General features: G+C 43.0%; 1 protein-coding gene across 1 annotated transcript in view; it reads right to left on the bottom strand.

Annotated features, from left to right (window-relative positions):
- Nucleotides 1–15,978, bottom strand: part of LOC110521306 (receptor-type tyrosine-protein phosphatase beta) — a 120,749-nt gene that overhangs the window by 2,641 nt on the left and 102,130 nt on the right. The window contains exons 24-45 of the mRNA XM_036968573.1: nucleotides 13,960–14,214; nucleotides 13,520–13,780; nucleotides 13,042–13,326; nucleotides 12,603–12,866; nucleotides 12,158–12,418; nucleotides 11,368–11,625; nucleotides 10,826–11,080; nucleotides 10,333–10,620; nucleotides 9,941–10,210; nucleotides 9,545–9,799; nucleotides 9,041–9,313; nucleotides 6,864–7,127; nucleotides 6,111–6,247; nucleotides 5,816–5,969; nucleotides 5,319–5,406; nucleotides 5,194–5,238; nucleotides 5,023–5,031; nucleotides 4,827–4,914; nucleotides 4,580–4,670; nucleotides 3,406–3,479; nucleotides 2,975–3,109; nucleotides 24–140 (exon numbers count right to left, since the gene is read on the bottom strand). Coding sequence (XP_036824468.1) covers nucleotides 24–140; nucleotides 2,975–3,109; nucleotides 3,406–3,479; nucleotides 4,580–4,670; nucleotides 4,827–4,914; nucleotides 5,023–5,031; nucleotides 5,194–5,238; nucleotides 5,319–5,406; nucleotides 5,816–5,969; nucleotides 6,111–6,247; nucleotides 6,864–7,127; nucleotides 9,041–9,313; nucleotides 9,545–9,799; nucleotides 9,941–10,210; nucleotides 10,333–10,620; nucleotides 10,826–11,080; nucleotides 11,368–11,625; nucleotides 12,158–12,418; nucleotides 12,603–12,866; nucleotides 13,042–13,326; nucleotides 13,520–13,780; nucleotides 13,960–14,214 — 4,127 coding nt within the window. The remainder of the gene's footprint in view (nucleotides 1–23; nucleotides 141–2,974; nucleotides 3,110–3,405; nucleotides 3,480–4,579; nucleotides 4,671–4,826; nucleotides 4,915–5,022; nucleotides 5,032–5,193; nucleotides 5,239–5,318; nucleotides 5,407–5,815; nucleotides 5,970–6,110; nucleotides 6,248–6,863; nucleotides 7,128–9,040; nucleotides 9,314–9,544; nucleotides 9,800–9,940; nucleotides 10,211–10,332; nucleotides 10,621–10,825; nucleotides 11,081–11,367; nucleotides 11,626–12,157; nucleotides 12,419–12,602; nucleotides 12,867–13,041; nucleotides 13,327–13,519; nucleotides 13,781–13,959; nucleotides 14,215–15,978) is intronic.

Below are 15,978 nucleotides of genomic sequence, written 5' to 3'. Positions count from 1 at the left end.
CACTCATTATCGCAGGAACTTACATTTTTTACGTCAAAATCCCTGATGGTCCAGTCTTCTAGGGGGATCTCAGAGGTTGTTGTCACAGTGATATTCTGAAAGTGCTTGGTCTCAGATGGCCAGTATTTCTCACATTTCACCTGAGAGGAGAGATGTGGGTGTGTGAGTTATGAATTGGGGATGCTTTTGGTTTTCTGTTTCTGTATATACATTTGAAGTCGGAAGTTTACATACACCTTAGCCAAATACATTTAAACTTTCACAATTCCTGACATTTAATCCTAGTAAAAATTCCCTGTCTTAGGTCAGTTAGGATCACCACTGAAATGTCAGAATAATAGTAGAGAGAATGATTCATTTCAGCTTTTATTTCTTTCATCACATTCCCAGTGGGTCAGAAGTTTATATGCACTCAATTAGTATTTGGTAGCATTGCCTTTAAATTGTTTAACTTGGGTCAAATGTTTTGGGTAGTCTTCCATAAGTTTCCCACAATAAGTTGGGTGAATTTTGGTCCATTCCTCCTGACAGAGCTGGTGTAACTGAGTCAGGTTTGTAGGCCTCCTTGCTCACACATGCTTTTTCAGTTCTGCCCACACATTTTCTATAGGATTGAGGTCAGGGCTTTGTGACGGCCACTCCAATACCTTGACTTTGTTGTCCTTAAGCCATTTTGCCACAACTTTGGAAGTATGCTTGGGGTCATTGTCCATTTGGAAGACCAATTTGTGACCAAGCTTTAACTTCCTGACTGATGTCTTGAGATGTTGCTTCTATATAGCCACATAATTTTCCTACCTCATGAAGCCATCTATTTTGTGAAGTGCACCAGTCCCTCCTGCAGCAAAGCACCCCCACAACATGATGCTGCCACCCCCGTGCTTCACGGTTGGGATGGTGTTCTTCGGCTTGCAAGCCTCCCCTGTTTTCCTCCAAACATAACGATGGTCATTTATGGCCAAACAGTTCTATTTTTGTTTTATCAGACCAGAGGACATTTCTCCAAAAAGTACGATCTTTGTCCCCATGTGCAGTTGCAAACTGTAGTCTGGCTTTTTATGGCGGTTTGTGAGCAGTGGCTTCTTGCTTGCTGTCAATATAGGACTCGTTTTACTGTGGATATAGATACTTTTGTACCCGTTTCCTCCAGCATCTTCACAAGGTCCTTTGCTGTTGTTCTGAGATTGATTTACACTTTTCACACAAAAGTACATTCATCTCTAGGAGACAGAACGCGTCTCCTTCCTGAGCGGTATGATGGCTGCGTGGTCCCATGGTGTTTATACTTTAGTACTATTGTTTGTACAGAAGAACGTGGTATGTTCAGGCGTTTAGAAATTGCTCCCAAGGATGAACCAGACTTGTGGAGGTCTACAATTTTTTTGCTGAGGTCTTGGCTGATTTCTTTTGATTTTCCGATGATGTCAAGCAAAGAGGCGCTGAGTTTGAAGGTAGGCCTTGAAATACATCCATAGGTACAACTCCAATTGACTCAAATTAGCATATCAGAAGCTTCTAAAGCCATTACATCATTTTCTGGAATTTTCCAAGCTGTTTAAAGACACAGTCAACTTAGTGTATGTAAACTTCTGACCCACTGGAATTGTGATACAGTGAATGTTAAGGGGAAAAAATCTGTCTGTAAACAATTGTTGGAAAAATTACTTGTGTCATGCACAGAGTAGATGTCCTAACCGACTGGCCCAAACTATAGTTTGTTAACAAGACATTTGTGGAGTGGTGGGAAAAAAAATCCAATCTAAGTGTATGTAAACTTCCGACTTCAACTGTATTATTTGGCGTTTTATATTTCTGTAAATATGATCATTTTGTTTTTCTGTTTCTGTAAATATGATTTTTTTTGTCAATATGATTGGTGCTTGTCTCCACCCCCCTCCAGGTGTCGCCAGTTGCCACCTAGGGCGGCAGGTAGCCTAGTGGTTAGCGCATTGGGCTAGTAACCGGAAGGTTGCCGGATCGAATCCCTGAGCTGACAAGGTAAAAATCTGTTGTTTTACCGCAGAGCAAGGCACTGTTCCCTGGGTGCCAAAGACATGAATGTTGATTAAGGCAGCCCCCTGCACCTCTCTGATTCAGAGGGATTGGGTTAAATGCAGAAGACACATTCGGTTGGACAACTGACTAGGTATCCCCAGTGTATTTATACCTGTGTTCTCTGTTGCCAGTTCATCATGTCTTACCTGTGGTCTTTCCCGCCTTATTGTTTCCTAGTTTTTCCCGGTTCTGACCATTCTTCCTGCCCTGACCTCGAGCCTGTCTGCCGTCCTGTACCTGCCTGACTCTGACCTGATCACGAACCTCTGCCTGCCCTGACCTCGAGCCTGTACCTGCCTGACTCTGACCTGATCACGAACCTCTGCCTGCCCGGACCCAAGAGCGTGTCTGCCGTCCTGTACCTGTCTGACTCTGACCTGATCACGAACCTCTGCCTGCCCTTGACTTGCCCTTTTCCTGCCCCATGTTTTTAAGAAATTATCTGAGAACTGTACTATCCTCCTCCCGTGTCTGCATCTGGGTCATATCCTGAGTCCTGATAAATTTGGGATTTTCTGTTTCTATCAATATGATTATTTGGGGTTCTCTGTTTCTGGAAATATGATTATTTGAGGTTCTCTGTTTCTGGAAATATGATTATTTGGGGTTCTCTGTTTCTGGAAATATGATTATTTGGGGTTCTCTGTTTCTGGAAATATGATTATTTGGGGTTCTCTGTTTCTGGAAATATGATTATTTGGGGTTCTCTGTTTCTGGAAATATGATCATTTTGGTCACCATCTTTTGAACAACAACCTGCTTGGGCTGGCCGACTGAAGAGTCGAGACCGAGCTGGCCTTGCATCTGTTAAGTGTGCTGTCTCGTGTGTGTGTGTGTGTGTGTGTGTGCGCACACACGTATATGTGTGTGTCTGAGTGTATGTGTGCGCACACATGTATATATGTGTGTATGCACTCACTCGTCCCTGTTCATTACAGCGTGTCAGCATGACCAGAGTCTGGACGTTCTTCTCCCAGATCATCCTCCAGAACTCATTGACTGTGACGGGCAACGGACCTTGGGCCGCAATAAACTCCTTCCTGGAGTTGTAACCCTGGCAAAGGACACATATTGACCCAGTAAGCATCTACTACAATCACCATCTAACTTTCCTAAACCTTTTCATACTTGTCTGTATCTCCTGGTTAATGTGAGATGGATGTGATGTAACTGACTCAATACTACTAACTCTAGCTATAACCTGACAATGAAAACCTATAACTGAGTCTTAATTGAAGTTATCTAGCTATATCGATCATATTTGTGAAATAACCCCAGAGCAGAGCTGAAGCGTAGAGTGTCGGAGAAAGCTGATTATGATGAAGATGATGATGACGGGTCAGTATTTACCGGGATGTAGTTAGAATTGATGTAGTCGTCGAATGGACTCCCATGGATGGACAGTTTCACTCTAGAGGATTCATCTGGGATGTGGGAAAGAGGAGGAATGAGGATCGATAGAAATGAAAGACAATTCCTGTCACTCTGCCCAAGTGGCAACCTTTCATGCAGAGCCCCACCTGTTTGAGCCCCACATTTTTAACAGGCTTGGCTGTTTTGCATGTTATTTTGACATTAATACATGTCACATATTAGTAGTTTGCAAACAATGTAAAAAAATATATATCATTGAGTTAATAAAACTGCATACAAACATGGTCTCTTTTTTGTTTTCTTGAGTATTGCAGCTCCAAAATGCAGGTGTTCCAGCCTAGCTCAGTCCTTTCTGTGGTGGTGGGGCAAGCCAGCAGAAAATACGGAGCGTTGTGCTGTAATTGGCTCCGTGTTCTGTCACTCATGGGGACACTATGTCACCGCGAAGTGTAAGGTGAGACTTCGAAAATTCTAGCCCTTTAGCTTCTGACGTAGAGTTACATTATAAGTGCCCATCCAAGAAGGCTCAAGGTTATTGGCCACAGATAAAATGACGTCAAATCATGTTATATGTACAGTAGCTTTGATTGGACTGATCATGTCAACATACTTTCTAAATCTTAGCTAACGGTCATGATCATGAATCAAGTCGACAATCTACTGGCGAATCCTTTTCAATCCTTGTCATATGAAGAGAAATAATGAAGAGAAATGATAGATAAAACGTATCTGTGCTTATCGGCTATTGGATATAAAAATTACACAACAAGTTGGAAATGGCAAATTCAACAATGAGTGGTTTGGAAGAAAGTGACCACAGCACAAAAAGTCCAAAAATGTATTGTATGCTGCTGCATAAATGATGTAATATACCAAGGAGATATGTATACTGTAGCTAAGAAAGTAATAATGTTACAAAGTGTATATTGTGTAGTAAGCTGTTAGTAGCCCATGTGCCTCACGCTAATAATTTGGGCCCTTTTCTGACTTTGTGGTGCACATGTAGCCTATAGTCAAACTCTGAGCTATTGAATAAACAAAGGAGTTAGTTAGCCTGTTCGACAATGAGGATGGAGGATTTGATATGATAAGCAATGCTAGCTGTGGCAGGAGGACAGGGGTCAAGGGTCAGGGGTTATGGTCGACTCACAGGGAAGCACGTTGTTGTAGCGGTTCTTAGACTTGTTCTCCATGGCCATAGCACTGGTTTTAGCTTGGGCTGTTCCCACTGGCTTCAGGTCCTAGAAGGAGATGGAGACATTAGGCCACCAGGCACCAGTAGCGAACAAGCAAGCACAGGAATATTTACCGAATACAGAAAGTCTGCCTGATGGAACTGCTGCCTGATGGAATATCCATATCATGTGTATGATTGAATAAATAGCTTTATGTTTTACCTCGAACTCCTCGGCGAAACCACAGTTGGAGTCTGCTTTCTGCCTCTTGTAATAAGCCTCGTAGTCCTCCACCCTCACGGCCACGCTTCTGCTCATGGAGACACAGGAGACAAGCATTAACACAAACACGTGTGACACCAAGCGACAGTGCTGCATCATTCAATAGTCTACTGTTACCATAAGAGTTAATACTCACACTTTAGCTCTGGAAATAAAGAGAGAGAAATTAAAAGAGAGTTATGTTAGCAGTTAAAGAAAAACTTAAGTAATTTTATGACAAATATTGTCTTATTTTGCCATTACAGAATTACAGTTTCATTAACTTCCAAACTGAGACAGAAACAAGTGAAAGATCCAAAGAAATCACCTCATGGAGTGAATCTGGATGTCTGAAGTGTCTTTCTTGGTTTGTCTGTAACAACAAAAGCACACAAAAATCATATGATCTTCCAAAAACATCTAATTTATCGAGTGATGATGTTGATCGCTCACCTCCTCCAGTGGATGACTAAGGCAACAGTGATGATGAAGAGGATGGCAAAAACTCCAATCGTTACCCCGACAGCCACACCGATGACGGCTACAGAGAAGAAGGAAGAGAAAAAAGGTAAGAGGACGCCTTGTGATACACTCCAAAAACCTTCATAATGCCTTTTATGACCCTATAGCGTATTATAAGATCTGCTATAAGCATTCATAACAGGTCAAAGTGCCTTATAAGTGCCTATATGAATACATTACTATGAATCCTTTTATAAACGTTTTACATACAGGTGGTTTGTACAGTAAAAGAGCTGTAGCAACCTAGGTCCTGAGGGAGTTCCACAGGACTTTGGATGAACAGAGTTATCGTGACATAACAGTTTTAATATCTGTCAACGTCATTGTGTGAAAACACACATTTTCAAATTGTGAGGGTAATTATGTTGTTATATTCTATCCTATTCCATCAAATTTGAGACGACATTGCAATTGTTTTTCTCACATACCATTAATGCCAGTCTTGCAGGTGAGGGTTTGGATGGTGCTGGAACTCCCACAGCCCAGTGTGGTTACAGTCAGGGTGTAGTCTGTATTGTGCTTAAGGTCAGAGACTGTGTGGCCACAGGCTGGCGTACAGTCACCACTAGTGTTATAGTGTGCCTAAACCAATCAATAAATCATTAAATTATTAATGAAATCAATAATGAATTAATTTAATTAATCAATCAATAAATCAGCCAATCATAAATGTATTCAATCAATATTTGTTTTTATTTTTTGACCAGTATCTACTGTACTCACCTGGTCCTGGGGGCGTTGGTTGGTTTCATAAACAGTGATCTGGAAGCCCTGGTTCAGACCTTTGGGTTTGGTCCAGGACAGGATCACCTTGGGGTCATTAGGAGAGTCACACTTCAGGTTGAACACAGGGCTGGCATCTATGGCACAGTGAAGGAGACACAGAGGTTTTCAGTTTAGATTTTTTTTACTAGGAAATGTGTAGACCATGTCTGAATTTCATTACAATTACAAGAGATCAAAACACAGTTCAAAAATAAAATACATCTAAAATAAGATCCATATCTGGATCCGTGTCTGTTGGTGATAGTAAATCTGGATCAGTGTCTGTTGGTGATATTAAATCTGGATCCGTGTCTGTTGGTGATAGTAAATCTGGATCAGTGTTTGTTGGTGATATTAAATCTGGATCCGTGTCTGTTGGTGATAGTAAATCTGGATCAGTGTCTGTTGGTGATATTAAATCTGGATCCGTGTCTGTTGGTGATAGTAAATCTGGATCCGTGTCTGTTGGTGATAGTAAATCTGGATCAGTGTCTGTTGGTGATAGTAAATCTGGATCCGTGTCTGTTGGTGATAGTAAATCTGGATCTGTGTCTGTTGGTGATAGTAAATCTGGATCAGTGTTTGAAGCTGATAGTAATGATAGTATGTCCTTTAAATCCCTATACTGTATGCATTATCAATGCATCACACACTGGTGGTACAGTTTGGTAGCCTACGTGTGAAAGCATGTAAAGCATGTTATGATCTTACTGGTGCAAATGGAGTTTGAGACTGGAGCTCCCTTTGTTCCATCAGCTGTCTCTGTTGTCACAGTGAAATTATACAGACTACCAGGAACCAATTGATCGATGATTAGGTCTTCCAGAAGTGTGCTTGTGTTACTGATGATTAACCCAGAGTTGATCCAGATCACATAGTAGTGGTAGCTTGGTTTGTGATCCACAGGCTTGTTCCAGGTCAATGTTATGTTCTCCTCTGCTGTCACTACACTGAGGGACTGGACACTCTCTGGTCCTGGGAAATGAGATGTAATGGAGTATAGAGAGGTTAGTGTAACAATAGCTATGAATACAGAATACAAACGTCTCAGGGCTGGGATTGTATAAGTGGGTGTGCTTGAGTGTATGTGTTCAGAAATTAGTCTGTGTGCGTGTGTGTGCTTGTATGTCATGTATGTAGTGTGTGCGTGTGTGCATGTGTGTGTGTGTGTGTGTGTGTGTGCTCACATGTCATGTATGTAGTGTGTGTGTGTGCTCGCATGTCATGTACGTAGTATGTGTTTGCTAAAATCTCATGTACAGTGGCAAGAAAAAGTTTGTTAACTCTTGGAAATACATGGATTTCTGCATAAATTGGTCATAAAATTTGATCTGATCTTCATCTAGGTCACAGCAATAAACAAACACAGTCTGCTTAAACTAATAACACACAAACAATTATACGTTTTCATGTCTTTATTGAACACACCGTGTAAACATTCACAGTGCAGGGTGGGAAAAGTATGTGAACCTTTGGATTGAATAACTGGTTGACCCTCCTTTGGCAGGAATAACCTCAACCAAACATTTTCTGTAGTTGGGGATCAGATCTGCACAACAGTCAGGAGGAATTTTTGACCATTCCTCTGAACAAAACTGTTTCCGTTCAGCAATATTCTTGGGATGTCTGGTGTGAACTGCTCTCTTGAGGTCATGCCACAGCATCTCAATCGGGTTGAGGTCAGGACTCTGACTGGGCCACTCCAGAAGGTGTATTTTCTTCTGTTGAAGCCATTCTGTTGTTGATTTACTTCTGTTGTTTGGGTTGTTGTCCTGTTGCATCACATAACTGTCCACATCATGGTTTGGGAATTCATTTTTCCGTCGATGATAGCAAGCTGTCCAGGCCCTGAGGCAGTAAAGCAGCCCCAAACCATGATGCTCCCTCCACCATACTTTACAGTTGGTTTTGATGTTGGTGTCCTGTGCATTTTTTCCGCCACACAGAGTTCCTTCCAAGCAACTCAACTGTAGTTTCATCTGTAATCCACAAAATATTTAGCCAGTAGCGCTGTGGAACATCCAGGTGCACTTTTGCAGACAACAGTGGCATCTTCCGTAGTGTCTTCCCATGAACACCATTCTTGTTTAGTGTTTGTTAGGTATCGTAGACTCTTCAACAGAGATGTTAACATGTTCCAGAGATGTCTGTAAGTCTTTAGCTGAAACTCTAGGATTCTTCTTAACCTCATTGAGCATTCTGCTCTGTGCTCTTGCAGTCATCTTTGCAGGATGGCCACTCCTAGGGAGAGTAGCAACAGTGCTGAAATGTCTTCATTGATAGACAATTTGTCTTATCGTGGACTGATGAACATCAAGGCTTTTAGAGATACTTTTGTAACCCTTTCCAGCTTTTTAATCTTACGTCTGCTGAGATCTATTTTGTTCGAGGCATGGTTCAAATCAGGTAATGATTCTTGAGAATAGCAAACTCAAATTTTGTGAGTGTTTTTTATAGGGCAGGGCAGCTCTAACCAACATCACCAATCTCATCTCATTGATTGTACTCCAGGTTAGATGACTCCTGACTCCAATTAGCTTTTGGAGAAGTCATTAGCCTAGGGGTTCACATACTTTTTCCAACCTTAAATGACATATTAAATATAGACAAGACAAATGTGTGTGTTATTAGTCTAAGCACACTATGTATGTCTATTGTTGTGAATTAGATGAAGATCAGATCAATTTGATGACCAGTTTATGCAGAAATCCAGGTAATTCCAAAGGGTTCACATACTTTTTCTTGCCACTGTGTGTTTAGTGTGTAGTGTGTGTGTGTGTGTGTGTGTGTGTGTGTGTGTGTGTGTGTGTGTGTGTGTGTGTGTGTGTGTGTATGTGTGTTTGTGTGCTCGCATGTCATGTATGTAGTATGTGTGCGTTAACACTCACTGGTCGTGACCAAACTCCTCCAGACCTTCTCACTCTGGAGCCCTAGCACTCCCACTGTAGCCACAGAGATATTGTAGGGTGTTCCAGAGGACAGACTGGGCAGTGTGTGACGTGTGTTTGTCAGAGTGACCGTCTTGTTATTTAGTTGCGTTGAAAGGTAGGTCACTAGGTAACTGAAGGTGGTGTTGGCCATCAGAGGAGCTTCACCCCACTCCACAGAGATAGAACTAGTGGTCTTCTCCAAGATCAGGATGGGCCCAGGCTGGTTGGGATCTGAGAGAGTTTTGGACAGAAATGTCTGTTTATATAAGTTGCCAATAACATCTGTGAATTGAATTTCCTTGTAGAAATAATCTTGAACGTTATCTCTGGTTAAGTGAGAAAGAAAACAAATATTTGTCTTAGATTAAACAGTCGAAACAAATGAATGAACTCTAACAGATAAAAGAGGCATGCTTAGTAGAACTCTGGGCCTTCTCCCTCCATCTCCTCCCTCAAACTCACAAGTTGCTGTAGTTCCAGGTTCTGATGAAGCGTTGAAGGGCCCACTGATAGTGGTCACCACGGCTGTGTAGCTTCTGCCAGCTGACAGGTTAAGGAAGGATGTTGACCGAATGCTGGAATTCAGCAAATCTGAGAAAAGGACCTTGTTCAGATAGACGATATAATGCTCTACGTTTCCTCTGGGCGCTTCCCAGCGCACCACTATGGTACTGTTGCTACCATTGTTGTAGATGAACATATTGACAGACTCGGGCTCTGGTAGAGAGGGAGAGAGGAACAGAGAGGGGGGGATGTTAGAAAGGAGAGAGGGGGAGATATGAAGCGATATGAACTCCTTTTGAGAGTTTTTAGAAAAACACCAAATAACTAAAAAGGTAAAAAGGAAGGAGATCTGACTTGTGTACTGAGAGGTTGAGACGGATTCTCCCTCTATGCTGTTCAGTGCCTTGACGGAAACACTGAAGGTGCATCTGGTTCCTGGTGTGAGTTCTGAGATGAGGTCCCCCTCTCCTGTCTCCGTGGTGCGGTTTGTGGGAGCGGACATGCACCCCTCAGTCTGGATACGGTATGTGTAACCACTCTGGTACTGAGGTGGTTTGGTCCAGGTCAGATTCACAGTGGTTGTGTTTACTGTAGAGGCTACCAAACCACTAACGGCGAATGGTCCTGGAAACAGAGGATCTTAGGTTAGTCTTCAGGATACAAAGAAGTGTATCATACTCTTATTAGTACCAACATACTCTTATTAGTACCAAACTGAGATTAGTTTTATTGCCATGGGAACATACTTGTAAAATAAGACACCGTCACCGGGGTTGCCATGGTGCCGTCCCCTGTGAGTGTTGTCACTGTAAAGGTGTAGTTGCTCCCAGACTGTAGCCCGGTGATGTTGGTGGTGTAGTTGCTCCCAGACTGTACCCCGGTGATGGTTTTCATGGTGGTGTTGGTGGTGACAGACTGGTTGGTGACCTCCACTCTGAAGGTGTAGCCTGGTTTGCTCTCTGGTTGAAACCAGACTAGAGTCACACTGGTGGTTGTGATTCCTGCCTCAATCAGTCTGATCACAGACTGGGGCCCTGGGACAAAGGAACAACAAAGATAATTAACAAACATGTTCAATCTGTGTGTGTGTACACATGAGTATGTGTGTAACGGACGTCATGCTTTGCGAGTACCGCTTCCTCCTGATTCGTCTCACACCGGGGCTCAAACCCAGACCTACTTGCTAGCACATGTGCTGTGTAGATACAGTGTAAATGTTTGTGTTCAGTAGTCACTCACTGGTAGAGTTGGCCGTCGTCACCACTGTGCTCTGGTAGTCAAACGGCCCTACAGTTACCACAGAGATGTTGTAGAGAGTTCCAGACCGGAGGTTCTTCAGGAGGGTCCAGTTGTGTTCCGTCAGGTTCTGCCGGTCCAGATGGAACACAGAGAAGCTGTACTGACCTAGGTCCATGTCCAGGGGTCGGGCCCAGCTGATGTTGATGGAACCAGTAGTCTGGTCCACCACCATGATGCCTCCAGGAGGGTTGGGATCTGGGAACAAGCCAGGGAGAAGTCACTTATGGAAGAGATTGCCAATGGAGTGTCTCAGGCATGGGATTACATCAGACAACATTCCATCTAGATTATGATCTATCTCTGGCATTGTGCTGTATATGCTATTCAGAAAAATATAGAATGAACTCATGTGGGTTAATGAAGACTTGAAAACCCAGACGTGGAATCTCCACCACCAAATATGAATTGAAACAAATTGGTCCATGCTAAACAAATGGAGTACAGTTGGAATGTTGGACTTTTATAGACATGTACTGACTTACACGTTGCATTTGTAACATTTAGTGCCTCAGTGAGTGGTCCACTATTGGTGGCCACTTTGACAACATAAACTTTCCCTGGCTTCAGGTTCTGGAACACAACTGATAGATAGTTGTTGGTGATGGTACGGTTGTCTTCCATCACGTTGTTTTTGTAGATAGTAACGGTGTAGTTGTCCACCTGTCCCAAAGGTCTATACCAGGTCACACTCATGTTGGTTGTTGTTCCTATGGCGATGAGGTTGTTCACCACCGCAGGTTCTGAAGGGTGGATAGAAGGGATAAAAACGTTCAAATTTCACATTTTAGACTAGAGATGCAGAGATCTTAAGTGTTATGTTAAATGTGTTAATTGTGTCTTTAACTTGGCTTTTATTTTACCTTTATTTAACTAGGCAAGTCAGTTAAGAACAAATTCTTATTTTCAATGACGGCCTAGGAACAGTGGGTTAACTGCCTCGTTCAGGGGCAGAACAACAGATTTGTACCTTGTCAGCTCGGGGATTTGAACTTTCGGTTACTAGCCCAACGCTCTAACCACTAGGCTCCTACACTTAAGATATGAAATACGCACTGTCACCCGTCTCGGATGAAATTCACTTTGCTATGTAAAGAAGGTAAAAGTGAGAAGGGGAGAAAGCCAAGGGATGAAGGGTTGAAGGGATGAAGAGTTGAAGGGAGGAACGGTTGAAAGATTGAAGGGATGAAGGGTTGAAGGGATGAAGGGTTGAAAGGAAGAAGGGTTGAAGGGAGGAAGGGTTGAAGGGAGGAAGGGGGATCTTTAGAACTGTACTTGTGCAGATTATCGTCTCCGTTGAATCAGACTTAACATCCTGGACGACCGTGACCACAGAGCAGTTATAACAGTTCCCAGGAGTGAGATTGGTGAAGGTGTACATCTCGACCATGGTTGAGATCTCTACCACAGAACCATTCTTGGAGATGGTCACCAGATAGGAGTAGGTTGGTTTGTGGTCATTTGGCTTGAGCCAGGAAAGTCTGATAGCGGTTGTGTTCAGACCCTCAAACGTGAGGTTACTGACCACGTTGGGCTCTGAAGGGCAAAGAGGGCAGATATCATATTAATATCATCTATAACACAGAATCATATCGCAGACAGTGTTATACACCTCCTGACTACCCCAGAGTAACTGCAGTTTGCTGGCTGACTAGAATGCACTTGCATTTCTCTTGGATTCCTCTATGAATACCTTAGGAAGTTTAGAACACTGGCTTACTAGTGTTACAGAACGTGCGTTCTGGAGTTCCTTCGCTTCCCGTTGCTGCTACCGTGGTAACAGTGAAGTTGTAGCCAGTCCCAGGTTCTAGGTCATTGACTTGAGTGAAGTTGGTACTGACTGTTTTCGGTACAGGGCCTGTAGCCTTTATGTACTGGACTCTATAGGTGTAGTAGTTCTTAACCTCCACGGGGTCAGTCCACTGTAGCTTACATGAGGAGTTGGACAACGGGGTGGCTGTGAGGTTCACCACCGGTTTGGGTACTAGGAGGAATGGAGAGAAAAAAATCTACCTTAAATCAGTGATCTTACTAGGATATGAAATGTGTTAAGGCATGTAGGATTATTAGAAAGGTTTCAGAATATTTCTGAAACATTTTCACAGTCAAATTGTCACCCAGAGCACAGTCTACTGAACGGTTGTCACAAGTCTACTCACAGGTACATTCCGATGCATAAACACTGGTGCTTTCTAGATTCTGAGGTCCCATGGTTTTCACTGTGATGGTGTAGCAAGTCCCAGAGGACAGAGAGGTCAGGTTACTGCTGAGACTAGCGGTAGAGGAAGACTGGTTTCTCTCTCCTAAACCAGTCCCATTAAGCTGGTAGCTGATGTTATAGGAGATGCCTTGCGCTCCAATCATTAGACCCGGGGTTGTCCATTGGACAACGATGGAGCTGGTTGTCCTCTCTGTGATGGTGAGGGGTCCAGGTGGGTTGGGATCTATGGAGGAGAAATAAGAGTGATGCTAGGGAAGTTGCAAACACAAATTCTCATTCACACAAACACACATTAGGTGCTTTAGCTTTTTCTTCAGGACAAAACCAGAGAAAACATTCTCACACTCTCATACAAACTTTTATAAACTTCAAACTACAGTAAATGCATAGTATGGGCATCATTGACCATGACTTACTGGTGGCTAACTGGACCCGAGCAGACTGGTTCCTAAAGTTTCCAGCTACAGCAGTCACTGTGACTTCATAAACCCTCCCAGGCTGTAACCCAGTGAAGATGGCCTCCCTGGTCTGTGTGGTAATGCTGGATGTATAGTTCAAAGCAGTATTAAATATGTTCACGCTGTAGTAGGTCACATTCCCGTTACGCAAGGTCCATGTCACATTCAGCTGACTGGTTCCTCGTCTCGTAGCCACAATGTCCACAGGTTGTTCAGGCTCTGTCAAAAGCACAATCGAAAAGGTTCATTGCAATGACTGATGGAAAATATGGACAGAAAATAGAAAACCACAACCAACTTTGGTTAGATTGTTTTGCCATTTTCGACATTGACATTTCCACCTTATCCATGAATCCATATCCTTTGAATCATAAAATAATACTTGCAAAATAACATACTTGTTAAAGTGATTATTTGACTGTCTTCTCCTACAGTTGTGTTATCTCCAGCCACTGCAGAGACTGTGAAGATGTACTGCACTCCAGCAGTCAGCCCAGTAATGGTAGTGAAGGTTTTTGGGACATTCTGACTAATACTGGCACCAGTCCACTTTACTCTATAGAAGAAGCTGTTTCCCTCTGGTTGAGTCCAGTTCAGATACACAGATGATGTTGTGATTTCAGAGACAAAGAGGTTGCGGACAACTGCAGGCTCTGTAATGGAGGAATAGGGATTTTTTTTAAATGACACTAATATAAACATTTTAAAACAATGTGATTTTATTTAATCAGGTAAGTTGACTGAGAATACACTCATTTACAGCAACAACCTGCGGAATAGTTACAGGGGAGAGGATGAATGAGCCAATTGTAAACTGGGGATGATCAGGTGGCCATGATGGTATGTGGCCCAGATTGGGAATTTAGCCAGGACACCGGGGTTAACACCCCTACTCTTACAATAAGTGCCATGGGATATTTAGTGACCACAGAGAGTCAGGACAACCGTTCAACGTCCCATCCAAAAGACAGCACTCTACACAGGGAAATGGGAAACATTTTTAGACTTGAGGAAAGAGTGCCTACTACTGGACCTCCAACACCACTTCCAGCAGCATCTGGTCTCCCATCTAGGGACTAACCAGGACCAACCCTGCTTAGCTTAAGAAGCCAGCCAGCAGTGGAACGCAGGGTGGTATGCTGCTGACTAATATTCTTATATTCATAAATGTTCTTATTTTACCTTTATTTAACTAGGCAAGTCAGTGAAGAACAAATTCGTATTTACAATGACAGCCTAGGAACAGTGGGTTAACTGCCTTGTTCAGTGGCAGAAAGGCAGATTTCTACCTTGTCAGCTCAGGAATTTAATCTAGCAACCTTTTGGTTACTGGCAAAATGTTCTAACCACTAGGTCACCTGCCACCCCATTGATCGATTGCTTGCTACAGCATTTGTTTTTACTTTTGCATTATTTACATACACTATATATACCAAAGTATGTGGACACCCCATCAAATTAGTGGATTTGGCTATAGTGTCTTAGCTTGTATTACTAATTTATATAATAAGAAAGACTCCAAGGAAGTGAACTGGAGCTTCACATTTACTAAAGCTAGTTAGTACAAGAATAACATAGAGCAACACTACGCATGACCAAGGGCGCTCCGTTCTTAAAGGGGACAGTAATTAACAGAACAGAACATTCCTTCTCTAATACAATGATAATTACTTTTACCAAACCACAAGTGAAACATTTCCCAGAAATTGTTGTAGTTATTTTGTATCTTTGATTTGAACTTGAACAGTGTACGTTTTTGGTTGTGTTTGTTTGCTTATAAGTCCAGTCTGTCTGGACAGGGCCTTTGTTCTGGGTAGCGCCTTGGATTGTCTGGAGACTCCTGCACATCCTCAGTGTGTGCTTGCTCCATAATAGTTTCTGCTATAGCAGCACCTTCATCCACAAGTTCCCTTCTTTCAGCCTGGTGTCTCTATTCTGCCCCATCGTCCTCTAGTTCCATGCGTGTCACTCCCAGGAGCTCTCTGTGCCTGTTCTCTCTCAGTTGTTGTGCTGTTTTCCGTGGAATGCATTTGGTTAATGTGACGCCACCACATTAGGACTGGGGTCACTTGAATCTGGTAAGTTCTGGGTTCCGTTTGTGCCTGTACTGTCCCTCTTGTCCATTTCCCTCCCCTTCTGTAGTCTCGCACAATCACTTCTTGTCCTGTTTGGAGATGGCGCTCCCGGCCACCGGAGAGCATCTTGGCTTCTTTGTTCAGCACTTCATTACGCCTGTTTGGCTTCATGATGTCCAGCTGTGTGCGGGGAGGCCTCCCAAACATTAGTGCTGCTGGGCTTTCATTTGTCGAGTCCTTGCTTTAGGGTTTGCACAAAGCGTTCTGCCAGCCCATTGGTGGCAAGGTTGATTCCATTTACTGACATGAATCTTGTAAACTCGTCACTTACGAAAGCTTGCG

This window comes from Oncorhynchus mykiss, chromosome 30, assembly GCF_013265735.2.
Source record: "Oncorhynchus mykiss isolate Arlee chromosome 30, USDA_OmykA_1.1, whole genome shotgun sequence".
Lineage (NCBI taxonomy): Eukaryota > Metazoa > Chordata > Actinopteri > Salmoniformes > Salmonidae > Oncorhynchus > Oncorhynchus mykiss.
Note: the sequence above shows the minus strand (reverse complement) of the source record. Positions and strands in the feature narration are given on the sequence as shown.